Source organism: Cnephaeus nilssonii (genome assembly GCF_951640355.1).
Source record: "Cnephaeus nilssonii genome assembly, chromosome: 16".
Taxonomy (NCBI): domain Eukaryota; kingdom Metazoa; phylum Chordata; class Mammalia; order Chiroptera; family Vespertilionidae; genus Cnephaeus; species Cnephaeus nilssonii.
In genome coordinates this window covers 34686425-34707481 of record NC_137087.1, presented here as the reverse complement: position 1 = coordinate 34707481, position 21057 = coordinate 34686425, and the positions used below count along the sequence as shown (strand labels likewise).

At 41.1% G+C, this 21057-nt stretch overlaps 1 protein-coding gene across 2 annotated transcripts in view; it reads left to right on the top strand.

Moving 5' to 3' along the window:
• Positions 1 to 21057, top strand: part of ASAH2 (N-acylsphingosine amidohydrolase 2) — a 57308-nt gene that overhangs the window by 20474 nt on the left and 15777 nt on the right. For both annotated transcript variants that reach the window (XM_079793414.1, XM_079793413.1), the window contains 7 exons: positions 6861 to 6981; positions 9167 to 9292; positions 13496 to 13582; positions 15981 to 16085; positions 16211 to 16292; positions 17421 to 17536; positions 19897 to 19991. In XM_079793414.1, coding sequence (XP_079649540.1) covers positions 6861 to 6981; positions 9167 to 9292; positions 13496 to 13582; positions 15981 to 16085; positions 16211 to 16292; positions 17421 to 17536; positions 19897 to 19991 — 732 coding nt within the window. The remainder of the gene's footprint in view (positions 1 to 6860; positions 6982 to 9166; positions 9293 to 13495; positions 13583 to 15980; positions 16086 to 16210; positions 16293 to 17420; positions 17537 to 19896; positions 19992 to 21057) is intronic.

The window sequence follows — 21057 nt, the reverse complement described above, 5'->3', positions numbered from 1 at the left end:
TCTTTCCTCAACTTCTAGTTAAGCTGAACTTAAAAAATATTCTTTTTGGTCATTTCTTGTTTTACTTTTGTTGATAGCTTAATCATACCATGTAAGACAAAATAATGCTGACTGTAGTAACTTAATGGGATCCACCCAAGCCGGATACCTCTCCCGTAACATTATTCAGAGGGGATTTTTCACCCAGGATTTTTGAAGATAACAAAAGGAATAGTTGAGAATGTCCATCTCTCCTCTGGAGCGGTGATGCTAGGAGGGTTCTCCAGGATGCTGGCCACCAAGTTTACCTATTCCTGCAGAAGGGCCCCTCTGGCTACCGCTCACTGTCCTCCTTGAATCTGGGAAAGCGGGTGTGTATTCATTGCTTCTGCTTGTTCAAAATGCAGGCCACCCCTTGGGTGAAATTCTGGGCCCAATAACCCTTCCCGTATAACACAGGGAAACACCCTTTCCTCGCTCTCCCCAAACAGTTTCTAGGAGGGAGGTAAGGAGGACTGTAAGGGAGGTGACAAAGAGGTGTGTTAATCAGGACACTGAATGCCAAGTGTCACAGCAGACAATGTGAAATTCTGGTGGCTTAACACAGTGAAGACCTATTTCCCATTCATGCAAAGTCTAATGAAAATGGGGTGGTCCTTTTGTTCGCATGTACCAATGCCAGAGCTATTCTCATGCACTACCCTGCTTGTAGCCCTGGGAAATAGAGGAGCACATGGGTATTTTTAAAATTTTTATTTATTTTTTTACTTTACATTTCAATTATATTTTATATTCAATACTATTCTGTAATAGTTTCAAATGTATACCATAGTGGTTAAGAAATCATGTGCTTTTCAGAGTGGTCCCCCCAATGTCCCAAGTACCCAGCTGTTATTACAGTATTATTGACTATATTTCCTATGCTGGAATGTACATCGCTGTGACTATTCTGTAACTACCAATCTGTACTTCTCAATCCCTTCACCATTTTCACTCAGCCCCTCAATTCTCCCTCCCCATCTGGTGGCTAGGACTTGGCACACGGGTATTTTGTAAGCCCTCAAGTCTCTGCCACAAGAGGGCAGGGTTTTCTCATTTAATTATTTCATGCCTATATCATGTAAGTTGAATATACATATTTTGATTACACACACACTCACACCATTGTGTTAATCTTAGGAAACATATATATATATACACACATATATTCAGAGCTTCATAGCTCTTTTCCCCTTATAATTATCAGCAGCAGCAGCAGCTGCAGAAGTATCAGTATCATCATCACCATCATCATCATCATCATCATTATCATCATCATCATGACTTATTCCATTCTTAGTATAGATCAGTCTTTAGATGTATTTGTTCCGTTAATTGTCAAATGCTGTGAGGTAGATACTATTATTTTTATGATACAGATCGAAATATTGAGGTTCTGTAATAAGTAACTTCTATTGAGTAACAGATTAAGCAACTTGTGTCTGACTGCAGAGCTATACTCTTAGCCACTAAGATATACACTGAGTGGCCAGATTATTATGATCTCTGAACGCATAATAATCTGGCCACTCAGTGTATATCCTATATAATAAAAGGCTAATATGCAAATTGTCCCCTTGACCACGAGTTCGACCAGCAGGCAGGCTGGCCAATCGCCCATGTCCCCTCCCCCTGGCCAGGCTGGCTGGACCCCACCCATGCACAAATTCATGCACTGGGCCTCTAATACACACACACACACACACACACACACACACACACACACACACACACTGAGTGGCCAGATTTTTATGCATTCAGAGATCATAATAATCTGGCCACTCAGTGTATGGCCTCTGTATTAGTTTCTTAGGGCTGCCAAAGGAAATTACTATAGACTGGCTGGCTCAAAACAACAGAAATTAACATTCTCACAGGTCAGGAGGCCAGAAGTTCAAAATCAAGATGTTGGCAGGGTTGGTTCTCCTGGAGGCTCCGAGGGAGAGCCTGTCCCATGCTTCTCTCCTAGTTTCTGGCAGCTTCCAGCAATTCTTGGCTTGTAGCCATACCACTCCAATCTCTGCCTCCATCTTCACATCAGCTACTTCTCCAACTCCTTTGTGTCTCTCTTTGCTACTAGGCCACCAGACATTGGGTTTAGACCCAGCCTAAGCCAGTATCACTTGCTCTTTACCTTGATTACATTTGTAAAACTCTATTTCCAAATAAAGTCACATTTTGAGATTCCATTAGACATGAATTTTTTTTTTGGGGGGGGGCATACTATTCAACAGAGTACAGCTTCCTCTATTATATTTATCCAACAAGCTCCCTTGTTATTACATGGAACTCCCATGTTCATAAACGCTACCTTTGAATGGATGTATGTACAATATTCTCTTTCCCCATTGGTGGACATTTAGGTAGTAGAGGGTGACAGCTAGCATATAGGACCTTGGTGCAAATCACACACAGGTGTTCCCTTCCCTGAGCTGACCGAGGTGCCTAGGTAGGTGAGCAGAGCAGCGGCCAGATTTCAACTTCCACTTACCTGCTCTGTCAGTCACCTTTCTGCATGTGGGACATGATGGCCCAGGCCTGGGAGAATGGAACCTAGGATGGTTTGTTACTATTTTAGAATATTTAAGAAGCTCAATTTTTGCATTTGGCTTTTTTTTTTTTCTGTTTCAAATTAGGAAGCACACAATGTCCACATTGAAAGAGGCCCTAGAAATCTTTTGCTTCAAATGCCTCCATAACATCAGATGAGAAAATCCTATATAATAAAAGGCTAATGTGCAAATAGGCTGAAATGTGGAATGACCGGTCACTATGACGTGCACTGACCACCAGGGGGCAGATGCCGGGCTCACAGCTGGCGAGAGCAGTGGCAGTGGCAGGAGCCTCTCCTGCCTCCCTGGCAGCGCTAAGGACATCCGGGGACGAGCAGGCCTAAGCCGTCAGTCAGACAACCTCTGAGGGCTCCCAGACTGTGAGAGGGCACAGGCTAGGCTGAGAGACCCCCACTTCCCTGTCAAGTGCACGATTTTTGTGCACCATGCCTCTAGTAATTATAGTAGTCTATAATAATTTGGTGTTTATTGTTTCACATAGCATAGTTGAAAAGTATTATTTTTCAGTCTCAGGAAAAGAGACTCAGAAATTTTAACTAACTTTGCTACTAAATAGGGTAAAATATCAACTCTCTTGTCTTTCCTCAGTAGCCTGCTTGGGTCAGGCTGACTCAAGTCAAGCCCTGCTTCCTCTTGTACATCCCAGCTGTGCCATAATCATTATTTTAAAATATTTATGAACAGGGACATATTCCTCCTTTTATGTCTGTAGTCTAATTTCTTTTGAAACTACCTACACCTTTCTTCCTCTCTTTTGAACTTTGCTTTGATGAATATATTTCTGACCAGATAAAAGAAGTTGTGAGTACAGCCTTCTTAACTTAAAATAACCACCTTTGTTCATATCTTTATATATATTCATAATTTATACTATTACCACAGCACTTTGGTTGCTGTGACAAGCCTGATATTTTAGTAGCACCTATTTCTAAAGGACAGCGGAGAAAATATCTAGCATCTTCTGATTCTGATATTTAAATAACTTTTTTGAATGCTTTTTTAATTTTTTTTTTTGTAGAGAAAAAGTTCAATTAATTTTGCAAGGGCTAAAATAAATGAAAATAACTCAATGAAATAAATAAGAATTCAGGTTTGTAGTATAATTAGTAGACTAAAATTCTTAGCATTGACTTTCTCTGCAGGTATTTTTGTGATTTCTTGATGGTATAGAATATAGCTGATTCCTCTCTATATTCTTTGGGGTTTAATGCAATGCCAGCCACACACATGGCTACTGATAGGTACATGTTGATTGAATGAATGGCACAACCACCTCCTCTCTTTTCCTTATGTGTTCTGCTCTGGCCACTGTGACTCTCTATGATCTGTACACATGGCACCTCGTCCCACCTGCATGCCTTTGCAGTGAATGACTTTTCTCCAGTGACCGCCCCCTTCCAGGTTCCTACTCATCTTTTAACATCCAGCTCAAATGTCAGCTCCTCCATGAAGCATTTATTAAGGTCAAGATGATGCCTCATTCATCTCTATGTCCCCAGCGTCTGGCTCAGAGTCAAAGTTATGAAATGTGCATTGAAATGAGAAAGTGAATGAACAGAGGGGCAGAGTCAGTATCCCATAGCAGATAGGAACGTGGGCTTGATGGTCTGACAAACCCGGATTCATATCCTGCTTCTTGACTTGCACCTGCGTGACCTTGGTCAGGTTATGTCATCCCTCTGAGACTTCTTTTCCTTGGTTGTCAAATGAGGATAATGACAGCATCTGACTCCACGGGTTCTTGTAAGGATAAACAGAGATCCTGTTTGGAAAATCCTTCACCTCATGAATGCTAAATGATAGTGTTGATAGACTTGTTCTACAGTTTTCCTTTGATTGCACTGGAGAGGCTGTGGTCTGGCCGGCCTCAGTGTGATTGTATTAGACGGAAATATTTTGGCTGGGGAGTCATGGAATTGTCATGGCCACCACCCCATTTTCAAATGGAATAAAACGGGAAAGCAGACTCCAGCTAACTGGAAAACACGACTAGAGTAGAATTTTCTTGGCACTTAAATTTTAGGAGAAAGAGACAAACCACAAAATAGAAACGAATGTAAGGGTTTTTTTAAATATAGAAACCTTGCAAGTAAGTTCTAGGGAATGACCTTTGAACTGTGTTCAGCCTAAACCTCTGTTGTTTTGTACAGTGGCAAATATATACCGTAGGCATTGAATTAATCCTACTGGCTGGTGATTTAACTTTACACTGTTTTTTAAAAAAAATTGAAATGGGTGTCAAGATAAAAAAAAAAAGAAACTATATGAAAATTTTCAAATATATTCCAATTTAGAGTGATTAGTCTAATAAATTTACACATAACTATTAATCAGCTCAATAATTAGCAATATTCAATCAACTCAACAATTAGCAATATTCTGCCATTCTATTTCATTCTTCTGTTCCTTTTTATTTGTATGTTTTGCTAGAGTATTTAAAAGCAAATGCTAGACATATTTTTTCACTCATCAATATTTTATTATCAGATAAACACTTTAAAAATATAATTATAATCTGTTATTACAGCCAACACAATTAAAATTAATTTCTTAATATGACATAAAACCAAGCCCATGGTTAGTTTTCCTGATTGCATCAATAAGTCTTTTTAAAAATATTTCTGGGGTGACATTGGTCAACATAAACATACAGGTTTTGGATATGGATTTCTATGTTATAAGATCTGTATATTGTACCGTGTGCCCACCAGCAAAGTCAAATCTTCTCCTGTCACCTTCTGTTAGGTCCTAATAAGTCTTTTATAGTTATTTTGTTTGAATCAGTATCCAAGCACAGTTCACAAATGCTATTTGTTGGCTACGTGTCCTAAGTCTGTTAATTTGTAACCATTCCCCTCCTTTGTTTCCATGCATTTATTTCTGTAAGAATTTTTAAATAGATAAATATTTCACAAAAACAAGGTTTGAGGTTTCTCTTGAAAAAAAAAATTGGAAGATCTGGCAGCCCTGGCTCACACTCCCAGATGGCACATTTGGCAGCTGCCAGTGTGAGTGCCTACAGATGCCCACAGTCCTCACTGGGCCCTGTTGCACCAACCAGCTCACCTCACTGACGTTGCTTACCCAGCCCCCATGGGCGTTATGCTGGCCACCTCTGACCTACATATACATCTATTGGGCAATGAAGACTGAATCCTAAGTGATGACCTTCAAGTCCCAAAACATCCTCAGTCATTATGTAAATGTTCGGTTTGGTGCACTGTATCATGTAGGTAGGAATATAAGATGAAATGTTTCAAAAGTTTTCTGTGAAGGATTAAATCAACCAAATAGATTTTTTTAAAAATTCTAAATTAGCTTCAAATTTTATGAATTGGAATGTCTCTTTTCTTGATCATTCCAGTTAATCTGCTTTCCAGCCTTTCATTCTGTAAGTATCTTTTTCACCGTGTGGAGGTTTGATCTACAAAGGCCTCTGGACAAGGTGTCACAAGACCCAAACACGAGCCTTAGTCCTATGGCAAGTGGGCCACCGATTTGCTTCTCTGAGACACCTTGCAGAGTGGAGGTATTAACAGCCTATCTCTCAGGGTTGTTGTGAAGTTCAAATAAAGTAACAGATGTGATGTTAATTTGTAAACTGTATAGTGCTACGCTTAAGCTATTACTGTGCAGGAGGCTATATTGAATTATGCGTACCATCCTCTTTCATGCCTCCATGCAGTTACTCTGCTGTTCTCTCTCCTTGGAATGCCCTTAAGAAATAATTGCTAGTCATCTGTGGTCCCCAAACACTTTATAACCTTTGTCACACTGTATTAAGGGCATCTGTTCACATCTTTGTCTTCTGGAAGATTCTGAAAGCAAACTGCAGTTTCTTCAGGGCTTGGCACACAGCAGACACTCAATAAGTGTCTGTTGAATTAGTTTGGAATGATTTGAATAATTATTATATGTGTGCCTTCTTGAAGGACAAAGTCTATGTCTATACAGTTCTTTGGGTATATCATCTGATAACTGACCAGCCTTGGCTCTTGTTAAAAGCTGCTGCTGCTACTGCTGTTGATGATGATGAAATATTCATAAACATAGTTTTGCATTTTACAATTAAGTCAATGATAAGACTTCTTAAGTATATTATTAGTAATATAAACTCATTAACAACAAAAGCACCTAAATGTGGAATGCCTATCATTAAGTTTTTTTTTTTTTTTCTGTTGGGGAGAACTTAACAGAAATCCCAGTCATCCTTTTTGGCCCCAGTTATCTGATTTTCTTCATTAATTTAGGCTTCTTGCTCTGTTACAGCTGGTTTGCCATCCACCCTGTCAACATGAACAACAGCAATCATCTTGTAAATAGCGACAATATGGGCTATGCATCTTACCTGTTTGAGCAAGAGAAGAACAAAGGACATTTACCTGGACAGGTAAGAATTTATGTTACTGAAAACTTCACCTTAATTCACTGAGTATCATCACTCATGCAATATTCAAATTAGCTGATTCAAATTTTCAGAGTAAAGTGTCAGTATGGGCATCACATCCTATCTAATAAAAGAGTAATATGCAAATTGACCGACACTCCAACACACAAGATGGCCATCCCCATGTGGACACAAGATGGCCACCACAAGAGGGCAGTTGTGGGCAATCAGGCCAGCAGAGGAGAACAGTTGGCAGGGGTCGGGGGGGACCCAGGTCTCCAGGGGAGGGCAGTTGGGGGGACCAGACCTGCAGGGGAGGGCACTTGGGAGGGACAAGTCCTGCAGGGGAGAGCAGTTGGGGGGGGGGGGCCTTCAGGAGAGGGCAGTTAGGGGCAACCAGGACTGCAGGGGAGGGCAGTTAGGGGCAACCAGGCCTGCAGGGGAGGGCAGTTGGGAGGGACAAGTCCTGCAGGGGAGGGCAGTTGGGGGTGACCAGGCCTGTAGGGGAGGGCAGTTGGGAGGGACCAGGCCTGCAGGGGAGGGCAGTTGGAAACATGGTAAGTTGTATTGATGTTTACGTTTGTTTTCAGAGTTATAAAAGCATTAAGAGTCTTTTTAGTGGTATAATAATCTGAATGAGGACAGAGGCCAAGTCCTTTTCACTGGTCCAGACATCCCTCTTCATGGTGAATTTCCTTTCCAGGACATTGTTCTACTTTCCTGTAATAAGGCCTAAGTCAGAGACAGTCCTAATCCATCAGACTTGTTTGTAACTTTGAAACTCAGTGAGTGACCGGATCAGAGATGAGGGCCAGGAACCCAGTCCATGTACTCCAGATGCTGCTCAGATCTGTATACAATAAAGACTATAGCTAGATAGGTGCGAGGAGGGACCCTATCTGCTTGCCACCAGCACCTAAACCCTAGAATGCAGGGTATATGACTAGAATAATGCTCTTGACTAGAATAATGCTCTTTTATGAAGATACTGATCCATGAACATTTGATGTGATCTTTTAGCTCCTTAGTTGACAAAACTGTATTTTTTTTTCATCTTAGCCTGTATTGTAGGGAAAAGAAAGGAGGTTTTCATTTGTGATAATTGGCTAGGTGCTAGGCACTTTGAAATAAATTATATTTTTAGCATCATGATCTCTGATACTTGCTTCTTTTTCTAAGAAAATTTAAGACATTCAAGATGCAATGGTATAAACAAACAAAATAGAAACAGACTCATAGATACAGAGAGCAGACTGACAGCTGTCAGAGGGGAAGGGAGTTAGGAGGCTGGTTGAAAAAGGTGAAGCCAAAAAAACCCCAAAAAACCCACCAACCCCCAAAACTCATAAACACAGATAATGGTATGGAGATTACCAGAGGGAAAGGGGGTGGACACAGGTAGAAGAGGGTAGAGGGGACACAAATGGTGACAGACCATTTTGTGTGGTGAACACACAATACTATATACAGATGATGTATTACAGAATCATACACTTGAAACCTATATAATTTTATTAACCAACATCACCTCAATAAATGCAATAAAAAAGTCACTTGGAATAGTTCCAACCAAAAAAAAAAAAAAAAAGAAAGAAGAAAGAAAGAAAAAAGGACAGAATGGCAGAATAGTGGCTTGAGGTTACTGCCTTGTACCATTCTAAACGGTTATGTGTTGTTACTTCAGGTTGAAGAGAGAGAGAAAAGATGCGTGGAAGCGCAAGCCTGGATGGTGGATACTGTATTTAGGTTCAGTTTCACAACAGGAAAGTCTGGATTGGCTCTTCTCTTTTTAAGCCAATACGGTATTTATTTTTAAAGGGCAAATGCATCTTGGATCTCGAGGTTCAACACCAGAGACAAAATTGACATTTCAGCATTTTGTAACTTGTTGTAAATTCACACTGTGTTCCTTGTCAGCGTGCTTCTGTTTGAGGCACAGATTTGAAACTGTCCTGCTTGAAACCGCTCTATTGATAATTGGAAAGTCGTGAGTAATAGTAAGAACACTGATTGTGCTGGGAGCCTTTTCAGGAGTAAGGCATTTCCTTAGAATATCGTATGTACATCCTTCTTTCCATTGTGTGCAAATGGTTTTGAATAGTTTACCAAATCAGATGGAATGTTTGCATTTTGAATGAGAGATGAGGGGAAGAAAGAATAAAAGGCAATTGGCTGTTTCTCTTGGCAGGGGCCATTTGTAGCAGCCTTTGCTTCATCAAACCTAGGAGATGTGTCCCCCAACATTCTCGGCCCACGTTGCGTCAACACGGGGGAGTCCTGTGATAACGCCAACAGCTCTTGTCCCATTGGTGGGGTAGGTACCTATGCCAGGAAATCTTTGTTTTTGCACGTCATGCATCTTTTATGTTTGAATATTCACCATTCATTTACAAATAGGTTTTCCTCAAGTGTACACCGGCCTACTTACTTCTATCAGCTGCTCTTTTCAAAAGCACCCACAAAATGTCAATGAGATAAAATTATAATTTTCTATGTGACTATGAAGTTTTTTGAATGGTGAGGCAATTTAGGAAATGTCAGAGATTAAATATCCTTCCCCACACCTGGACCACCGGAAACATGATGCCTTGGCATTTCTGCGGTAACAGTACCCCAAACTGTCTGCCGGAGACATTGCTCACTCATTAGGAAAGCTATGGTTTTAAAAAAAACAACAAACCACTCACACAAAAACAATATAAGATCAAATTTTTTCTTTTAAAATTGCAAAGACCTTGCTGTCAGAACTCCAACAACATGAAAGCATAGAGAACAGTCAAGAGTGAAAGACCCTATTCACCTCCGTCCTGCCCCCCTTTCCCCTTTCCAGGAGTTACCTATATAATGACTTCCTATTTTTTTTTTTCGCAACCACAAACAACATTTATAACTTACTTGTTGATTTTTTATTGGTCCAGGATTTCAGTTTTCCACTCAACTTTGTCTTAAAAATATTTTTATGACTATATATGAATCTGTGTGGTAAGTTTCAAAGACAAATGAGGCTGTAAGTCATTTATTTAACTGCTTCTCCCCTCCCTCAAGCTCATTTAGATTATTCAGCTTGGACATGAGCAGCAGATGCTCATTCCTGGTCCTTATTCTTTGTGTTTAACGAACATTTTACCTGTGATATTTTATTTAACACTATTTCTGGGTTATTTACTTTATTCCAGTCAACCCCACCCAATGAGCAATATAGTTTCAACAATTACACTTTTCTATTATATATTACTATTTTTATGTAGAAAGTATTCTTTGTTACCCTTTATTTGAAAAATTTCTACACATTATTAATTCACAGTAGATTTGATAACTACTTACTAAATTACAAAATTCATAGATGAGATGGTTAAAACATTATACTTATTTGCAACAGAATATTATGCATCAACTTAATGGCTTCTGTTGGAATACTTAAAGTGGGAAAAACTCATAATACATGATGTTGACTAAAAAAAATCAGTATTTAATAATGTATATTCATTGTGATTGCAGTTTTGAAAATCAGTGTATCATTGTAAAAAGACAAAGTGAAACACACTGAATTGTTGACTATGATGTTCTCTTTTTTGATACTATTATAAATAGGTTTCATTTTAGTTATTTTGTATTTATTATTTTTATTTATACATTTTGTTATTTTTTACAATGAGCGTAGTTTACTTTATAATATGAAAAAATTACACCAAAGTCATACCCCCTCCCTCAATAGGATTCTCTTTTCCCCTGCTCCCCTCCATGCGTTGGGTCGGCTTCCCTCAGGTTTGCAGGACTGCAGGTGGCAGTAAGGAAGGTGTATGCTCCCCTTCCCCCGCCCCCATATAAAATAGGAGAGACAGAACTTCTCCAACATAGAATAAAAGTTCTCTCCTATCTGATTGGGTCAATTTCTGTCACATGTCCATCCCTGGACCAAAACAGTTGCTGGGAGAATGGTATGTGCTGAGTGGCTTAGGTTGGGTTCCTGGCCAATCTTAGCAAGGCCTAGAGCCTTAGACTTACCAGGAGCTAGGAATGGGAACATTGACTGCCAGGAGGGAGATGATTTTCTGAACAAAGTCAGGATTCACATAAGAAAGAGGAAGAGGGAAACAAGGCAGATGTCTTCTGCTATAATGTGGGTTCTTTAAAAACATAACAGCTTAAGTTTAGAAAAAAGTTTTTTTTTTTTAAATATATTTTATTGATTTTTTACAGAGAGGAAGAGAGAGGGATAGAGAGTTAGAAACATCGATGAGAGAGAAACATCGAACAGCTGCCTCTTGCACACCCCCTACTGGGGATGTGCCCGCAACCAAGGTACATGCCCTTGACCAGAATCGAACCTGGGACCCTTGAGTCCGCAGGCCGACGCTCTATCCACTGAGCCAAACCGGTTTTGGCTAGAAAAAAGTTTTAATATTTTTTAGGGAAAGATATATGCTTGTTACACATTCAAATAATATGGAAAAGTCCAGAAAATGAAACTATGAAAAGGAGCACCCCCTCATCCCATAAATTAGCCTGTTAAAATTTTAATGAACTTCCTTCCAGACATTTTGTACATCCATACATATATATGCATGTAAAATCTTACATAAGTGGGATCACACTGTAATGCTAGTCTATAACCTGCTTCCTTATTTCCAGTAAAATGTGCTTTAAAACATTTAAAATCCCTCTGTGCCTGGCAAGTATGGCTCAGTGGTTGAGAATTGTCCCATGAACCAGGAGGTCACGGTTTTATTCCTGGTCAGGGCACATGCCTGGGTTGTGGGCCCAATCCCCAGTAGGGGGTGTGCAGGAGGCAGCCGATCAATGATTCTCTCTCATCATTGATGTTTCTATCTCTCTCTCCTCCCTTTCCTCTCTGAATGTAAACATATTTAAAAAAATGAATAAAACCCCTCGTAATTTTCAATATTGAGTACCATAGTTAACCAGTCCCCTGCTGATGGGTATTTTCTTTCCCTGACTTCTGCCTTCCTTTACACCCTCTCTCCCATCTTTTCTTCCCTTTTTGATATAAGCATGCTGTGGTCACTCTGCTTGTCATACATATTTTCAGATGAGTAAGAGTTTCACCATAAGCCAAATTCTTGAAAGTGAGTTTGCTGTCAAAGAGAAAGGACCTCCTAGGTATGCTACACCTAGCCCAAACACTCTCTCAATCACATTTCCACCCACAGTGAACGAGGGACAGTCTCTCACCAACACCAGGACTGTCAGCCTTTCCGTTTTCACCAACACAATATGCAAGGAGTTCTCTTTGCAGCTTAAACTTATATTTAATTATTCATGAGATTGAACATATTTCATGTTGAATGGCTATTTACATTTCTTTTTTGTGAATTGCCTATTTCATCTGCATTCCATCATGTATTCATTATGGTGATTATTTTTACTATTATTTTTTCCAGCTTTATTGAGATATAATTGACATATGACCTTGTGTAATTTAAGGTATACAAGGTGATGAATTTGATATACATATAGGGTGCTTTTTACTGCAAATAAGAGAAAATCTAACTCAATATGGATGAACCAGAAGTTATTAATAAAGATATTTTTTCTTACTTTTCCAAGTTCCTAATATTTTAAAGTCTTAGTTTCTCATAAACAATACACCCCCCCTTGATTTGTCAGTTGTCTTTCAGCTTATGTTTTCATTTTCAACATATGGATATTTAAAGTGTTTACATTGTCAGATGTATTTGACCTATTCTATATAATTTTAGAAGGGTCTTCTACACTCTTAAGACTTTAAAATATATTCACTCATGTTTTTAATACTTTTTATTCCATTTGTAATATTGAAACATATGATTAATCTCAAATTTTTCTGATGTAAGAAATAAGGTATAGAGTCATATTTATTTACTGTTGTTGTTTTTTCCTGAGGGTCAGCTAGCTTTTCCAATGTAAGTTTAACTGAGCTTCAATTTAAGGTGATCATGACCAAGAGCCACAGGCAAGAACAAGCTAGTAGAGACGTGTGCAGCCAATGGAGAGACGTGGCGTTAGGTCTTAGCTACCTGAATAATCTTCGGCAAATCCTCTAACACACCTGAGCCTCATATTCCTTATTTTTAAAAGTTAGGTGCTGGAATAGATGATTTCTAAAGATATTCACTGCTCCAATTCAATTCTTTTGTTTTTCGTAATCTATAAGTTGAGAGAATATCTGAAAAGAAAAGCTATAATGTGTCTTAAAAATTGTATTTGCTTAGATTCACTTGTAATTGTCCATTTTTTAAAATAATTGCTTCTTAAAAATATATTTTTATTGATTTCAGAGAGGAAGGGAGAGGGGGAGAGAGATAGAAACATCAATGATGACAGAAAATCATTGATCAGTTGCCTCCTACACATCCCCTACTGGGGATCGAGCCCGCTACCCCGGCATATACCCTGACTTGGAATTGAACTGTGACCTCTTGGCTCATAGGTCAAAGCTCAACCACTGAGCCATACCAGCCAGACATAAAATACCTGCTTTATTCACCAAGAACACATCTGTCTCCTTTTGTTCCAGTCTTCCATGTGCATGTCTAGGGGACCTGGACAGGATATGCTCGACAGCACACAAATTATAGGACGGATCCTATATCAGAGAGCTACGGTAAGCCATGTGCCCACTCTTTGATCTTCATTTAAAAATAGAGGCCTGATACATGAAATTTGTGCAAGGGGCTCGGCCCTCACAGCCCTGGCTTCATCCGCAAGGTCGTCCAGACGGTTGGTCGTCTGAAAGGTCACCTGGAGGGTCGTTCTGCTGTTTGGTCTAATTAGCATATTAGCTCTTTATTATCTAGGATTGTTCTTGAAGATCTGCTGACATTGTTCTTTAGGAAGTCCCTATCTATGAGGAAGACAAGAGCTCAAGCAGCACCAAGGGGTCTGGAAAGCTAGCTGCTGCTGCAGGGCAGTTGGGAAGGTTTCTTGCACAAGCCACGCAGGAATCTCTCTCTGACTGCCTGGTCCAACCACTTACAGGAAGTACATTTTACTTCTGCCAGAGGGCTGGCTTCGGGCAGTGGGATGATAGCTAGATTGTAAGGTTTTCAATTAGCATGGTATATATGACCAGACTGTTTCAGAGGCTTGGAAATCTCTCAGGGATTTGCCTGCCAAATCATTTAGCCATTTCTTTTTTAAAATCTTTATTGTTGAAAGTATTACAGATGTCCTCCTTTTTCCTCCCATTGTCTCCCTCCATGTGGTTCCCGCCCCACCCCAGGCCTTCACCAACCTATTGTCTGTGTCCATAGATGATGCATATATGCACATAAAATCTTTGGTTAATCTCTTCTTGCCCCCCTCCTTCCCTCTGAGATTCATCAGTCTGTTTCATGTTTCCATGCTTCTGATGCTATTTTATTCATCAGGTTATTTTGTTCATTACATTTCTTGTTTAGTTTTAGATTCAATTGTTGATAGATACATATTTATTTTATTATTCACTCTTCTTCTTCTTCTTCTTCTTCTTCTTCTTCTTCTTCTTCTTCTTCTTCTTCCTCCTCCTCCTCCTCCTCCTCCTCCTCCTCCTCCTCTTCCTCTTCCTCTTCCTCTTCCTCTTCCTCTTAAAGAATACCCTTCAACATTTCATATAATACTGGTTAAATGGTGATGCATTTCTTAACTTTTCCTTCCGTGACAATGCAAAGCTGAGCCCCACAACTCGCTGCTCTCACAATTTGGATTCAAATAAGTTCTAGTCTTCTTTGATATGGCAAAGATCATCCATCCTATCTTTTCTTAACTTTTTTTTTTTTTTTTTTTTTTATGAGGAGAGAACCTGGTCTCCAGCGAGATTACTATGATTTGCTCTACCCTCTTCCCTCTTCTAAATTTGATCTTTCCTTTAGTCCCATATTATGTGTCAGCTTCAATGGAGACAGATTTCTGACCGAAAACACAGAGGATGAGCTGGAGAGCTGAGATATCTCTGATAACGAGAGTTAAGTCTCTTCCTTTTCATAGCTTACTTATACCTTTGTTGTACACAAACGCGTGTGCGCATGAGTGTAAGTAAATATTTTGTTCCAATGGTTTTAAAATGTTTCAGCAGCAATTAAGGAGGATCAAAAGCACCTTTAAAAACGCCAGACACTAGCAGCCCTATTTGCTGCAGTTTCTTTTTAATCACTGTGGTGTTATCAGTGGATTGCTCTAAATTAACAGATTCTATTTAGGGAGTGCATCTGACACAATTAGGTGTCAGAAATGTTGTTATCTTTCCGGGCCTGAGAGCCAGCAGGATTTGGCCCACATTCTGCATTCTCTTCTCAGCAAGGCACAACTTTCCTCCTCCCCAGGGAGGCGGCTGCCTCTGGGGCCACTCAGCTCCCAGCTCCCAGGTGGCAGTTGAAACTGGGATGGTGTGGAAATGAGTTAGGTCTCCCGCAAAGCAGGATTTGCCTCTGTTGTCTGATACAGATCAGTAAAAACAAACATTTCTAATCATGCATTGACTCCCTTTTCCCATAAGATTGAAAAGCATCAGTTGACCACATTGGGGGGGGGGGGGGGGGGGGGCGTGGTGGTGGTGGGGGATCATCAAAGAGGAGCGGGGTGTTAGGGGAGTTTATGCAGATGAAGTGGGGCCTGAAGTTTCCAAGCTGCCCTTTGGCATCTCCTCAGGCCAGCCCTGCCAGAGGACTCAAGGACTGAGGATGCCCGAGGATATACTCTAGTTCTGGTGAAGAAAGTCACTCTTACTTCTCATCTTACATTTTCTTGACCGTCTTTCCAGTGAGATTGGGGCCTTTTGTGCCACATCCTGGATCACTACGGTTTCATCTTTGTGGGGAAAAGCACGGGTCAACCATCCAAGGCCTTCAGTCTTCAGGGAGGCAACAGGTTGGCAGAGAGATCACCTGGGTAGTGGCTACTGCTATGGACCCAGCAGAATAAAACTGGTCTGAGAGATCCTTCTCCAAATTGGTACTTACTGGATACAGGGGTAGGGTTCATTTTAGCTTTCTGCTCTTAACAGTGAGCTTCTGTGGGTTTTCTAGGCGCTGTATGCCTTGGCTTCCCATGAGTTAACTGGACCACTGACTTCGGCTCATCAGTGGGTGAATATGACGGACGTCACCGTCTCACTCAATTCCACACACACGGTAAGTGTTGCTGAGTCACGCTGACGGTGCCACAAGGGTAAAGCTCAGGGGCTGATCTCTTCATTAGTGGAAGTTTAACTTCTGTTTCTTCTTTCCTTTTTTGTTCTAAAAATCTTTCCTTTTAGGCAAAGACATGTAAACCAGCGCTGGGCTACAGTTTCGCAGCTGGCACAATCGATGGAGCTGGGGCCTTCAACTTCACGCAGGGTGAGTGAGGTGCAGACGAATGGGATCTGTGGCCCCAGCTTCTGGAGCTTTGGGGTGGTGTCCCCGAGGAGAGTTTACTTGTAGCCCATGCATTTACCATGTTTCTTTTTAAATTCAGGGGTGTGCGGGAACTCCATGTTTGTACATGACAACCAGATTCCCCAGGGACAGGTGTCTTCGGTCTCTCAGCTTTCCATGCATTCAAATAGAATCAGAGACAAATCCTCTTTGCATTTCAGTCTGTGGGTGAATAATTTCAAACTGTGCTTGGGCAGGGGGTTTGGGGGTGCTGAAGGGAGTTGTCATTGTACCTTCAACCACATGAGTAGGCTCTTCCAATTTGTTATCAGTGCCTCTGTTCCTTATCCCTTTACTGAAGCCAAAATCCCTCAGGGCAGAGGCCTTTAGGAGCCTAACGCCTGTGGTCCCAGGTCCCCTTCCTGTGTGTATTTCCGGGACCTTCCTTCATTTATAACTGATGGTTTTAGGTTTTATAACTTGATCCTGATTTCGCTGTACTTATAGGCTTTGGTTTATGTACTTTGGATGCTCTTTTATTAGACCCACATACGTTTATAATTGTTATATTTTCCTAAGGGATTATAGATTCTAAGTCAATAGGTTTTGTAGTTAACATAATTTCCCCCCAAATTATGGATTTTAGGCTAGGTGTTTGTTTTTTACTGATTGTGTGTGTGTGTGTGTGTAGATAAGTAAGTGGGGGTTCAAGGGAGGCCTTTTCAGGGACCCCAAGCCAAACAACTGGTACCTCAAATTGCAGGTGTCATTTTTAGTTTTAAAATGGATAATCTACAGTGAATTATATCATACTGTTTTTACTTGAAATGTGGAAGAAAAGGAGCAATAGAAACAAAACTTTAAGGATGCTGAGCAAAATATATTCTTTTATTCTATCAACCACACTGAAGATCTAATTAAATAATGGCTCCTATTTTAGGATGCACAGGAAATTTTGCTGCTTCTATTATTCAGACTGTCTTGGAATCATTAAATAACAATCTTAGTGAAATCTCTGAAACTCCTGAAAGCATTGTTGTACAACAGCTGTCAAAATGATGACATTTTCCCAGAGGATTGGAGTCATATTAATTAAAACATTCCTAACAGGGACAACAGTACCAGATCCATTTTGGGAAACTCTTCGGGATCAGCTCTTGGGCAGGCCATCTGATGAAATCAAAGAGTGTCATAAACCAAAGCCAGTCCTTATTCACACTGGAGAGGTAAAGCATTTTTTGTTATCACGGTGAAATTAGTATATTCCTTTTTAAAATTTAAGAATTGTCGTATGTGAATGGTATACCTGTATTGGCATGGGAGGTCTTATTCAGATATTCCCACATCAAAATATTTCATGTCAAAAGTATGGATGCTGTGAGTCTAAAAAATAAGGGGTATGATTATTAAATATTGTAACTTTGAAATTATGAAAAATAGCTGGAACAATTAGAACACAGAAAAAGGAAGAATAAAAATAACAGGTGTCTTACTTAAGATTAATTATGTTACCCCAGGACAGGAGTGCACACAGAATTCTCTGCAGATAAGAGCATCTCAGTCCCTATAAAAAGGAACATGTCCATGTCTTCATTTTCTCACAAGTCAGGCAATGTTATTACCTAAAGCAACATTCTTTTCCTATTCCTTTGGAACATGGATTTTCACATTCTAAATGTCAAAGTGCGAAGCCAGTGTTTATAATATGAACTATTGATGTAGAAAACAATTTAAATAGAGTCCCCCCCCCCCCGCTAATATTCAATTAAAATTCTTCAGGAAGAAGAAAGAGAGGAAAGGGAAGGGATAGAGGGAAAGATTCTACACTCATTTGAGTACAGAAAAGGATAGATTTTCTTGGAGAAAATGTGGAAAGTAAGGCAACACTTGGTAACTGAAAATTTGAAGTGCTTTTAGAGTAAGAAGTTATTAAGTGAAGCTATTCCACATGATGGAGTTACTTATTTGTTTTGTATGAGGAGAGTCACCACCGTACTCTAGTAGGTCCTTGGTCATCGGTTACACATTGTGATTCCACAGTGACACATCCACCAGACATCATTGATGAGAAAATACGTCCAGGTTAATGGGGCATTGGCATTTGAGATTCACATGTTATGACTAGATAAAATATTTAATGTTATATCATAAATTAGAAATAAAATCTATGGTGGCAGGAGACACCAAAAGCAGCTGGAAACATTTTGCATCCTTTAATAAAGAAACTTCTGTGATCATCACATGTCTTTTGATCATCCTCTCTAATAAAATGGTAATATGCAAATTAACGATCACTCCGCTACATAAGCCACACCCACCAGCCAAGCCACGCCCACCAGCCAATCAGGGCGAGTATGCAGATTAACCCCAATCCAAGATGGCTACAGCCACAGAGAGCAAGGTTTCCCAGGTAACAGAGCAAGCCAAGTTTTCCATAGCCGTTGCAGGCCTAAGCCTCCACTCAAGCTACAAAGTTTCAATTATAGAAGGTAAACAAATTGAAACAAATGGCGGCAGAATGGAGCTTGAGAGAGCAAGCCAGGGTTGCTGGCGGCAACAGGGGAAGCAAAGCTTTCTGCACACCCTGGCCGGGCTCACCCGCTTAAGGCTACAAAGTTTCAATTGTAGAAGGTGAATTAACTGCCACAGAAATGGCTGCCGCCCCGCCCCGGAGGGAGCAGCAGGCTTGGCTCCGCTCCAGGCTACAAAGTTTCAATTGTAGAAGAAAAATAAATCCCAGATACCAGGGTCTCCCCTTGGGTTGCCAGGGGGCTTGGCCAGCCTGCAAACCACCACAGGCCCCTCGCTCAGGCCGCCCCACGCCCCAAGGTAACCCCCACCTGATCCGGGACACCCTTCAGGGCAAACCAGCTGGCCCCCACCCGTGCACTAGGCCTCTATCTTATCTAATAAAAGAGTAATATATAGATTGATCATCACTGCAACACACAATATAGCTGCCCCCATGTGGTCAAAGATCCTGCCCCCATGTGGACACAAGATGGCCACTACAAGATGGCCAGCAGGGGAGGGCAGTTGGGAGGCACCCGGCCTGCAAGGGAGGGCAGTTGAGAGGGACCAGGCTTGCAAGGGAGGGCAGTTGGAGGTGATCAACCCTGCAGGAGAGGGCAGTTAGGGGTGACCAGGCCAGCAGAGGAGGGCAGTTGGAGGTGATCAACCCTGCAGGAGAGGGCAGTTAGGGGTGACCAGGCTGGCAGAGGAGGGAAGTTGGGGGCAAACAGGCTGGCAGGGGAGCAGTTAAGCATCAACCAGGCTGGCAGCGGAGTGGTTAGGGGTGATCAGGCTGGCAGGCAGAAGCGGTTAGGGGCAATCAGAAGGCAGGCAGGCAAGCAGTTGGGAGCCAGCAGTCCTGGATTGTGAGAGGGATGTCTGACTGCCCGTTTAGGCCCGATCCCACTAGTATCGGGCCTAAACGGGCAGTCGGACATCCCTCCAGGAGTCCCAGATTGGAGAGGGTACAGGCTGGGCTGAGGGACAACCCCCCGCCGTGCACGAATTTCGTGCACCGGGCTTCTAGTAGAAAGAATAATATTCCTAACACAATATTCATATTTTGGGTTCTTAGCTCTCAAAACCTCATCCCTGGCACCCAGATATTGTTGACGTTCAGATCATTACTCTTGGGTCCTTGGCCATAACTGCTATCCCTGGGGAGCTTACGTAAGTCCTTCTTTTTTATTTTGTAGTTAAAAAATGTAATTATTGTGGCCTGGCCAGGTGGTCCCATACTCCAAAATGTTTGGGTTTGATTCCCAGTCAGGGTACAGACCTAGGTTTTGGGTTTGATCCCTAGATGGGAAGCAACCGATTGATATGTCTCTCTCTCTCTCTCTCTCTCTCTCTCTCTCTCTCTCTCTCTCAAAATTAATAAAAACATATCCTCCAGTGAGGGTTAAAAAGAGTTGCAACTTTTAAAAAGTCAGTTATTGTATATGTGTTTCTGTTGGAATCACTTATCATGGGCAGATAATTCTGTACTGACTCCTTTGAATCTCACTGCACTTATTTGGCATCACTGACAAATATTCCCACCCTCTGTTGGTGGAACCTCAGAAGAATAAACCTCTCCATGTTTGTTCCTAGTGTGTCACTTGAAGCAAACATAAAAATTTGAAAACGTATCGTTCCAAATTAAAATGATGTGAATTATGATGTCAGTAGAAAGACTTGAAATAATATTAAAACACAGACTCTTAAAGTAATTACTCTAGGTTTTAAAAACATGAAAGAATGTTTTAAGTCTCCTCCTCACGCAGTCTTTCCTATCTTTCCTGTTGCTCAGGCCTAAATCTAGGAGTCATCCCTGAATTCTTTCTATTTCATTTTCCCTCACTTTCTATCCTTCAGCAAATTCTGTATGTTCTTCCCAATACTTTCTATTATTGCCCTCCTCCCGCCCCTGCCCTAAGCGACCATTATTTCTCCTGCCTTGCCTTCTTGCTTCCTCCCTTTCTTCTCTAGAGTATTTTATCAACACCACAGCTGGAGGAAGCCCTTTAAAACACAAGTTAAACCATGTCCTGCTCAAAACCCTCCCCTGGCTTCCCATTTCACCCGAGGTGAATCCTCGGACCCTTACAATAGCCTAAGGGCCCTATGTGATCTCCTCAGCAACCTCGTTGGTCTGACTTCATCCGACTCTCCCCTCTCTCCCCTGCTTCAGCCACTTGGGCTTCGTTGCAGTTCCCAGACTCATCGAGCATGCTCCTGTCTTAGCACTTTTGAA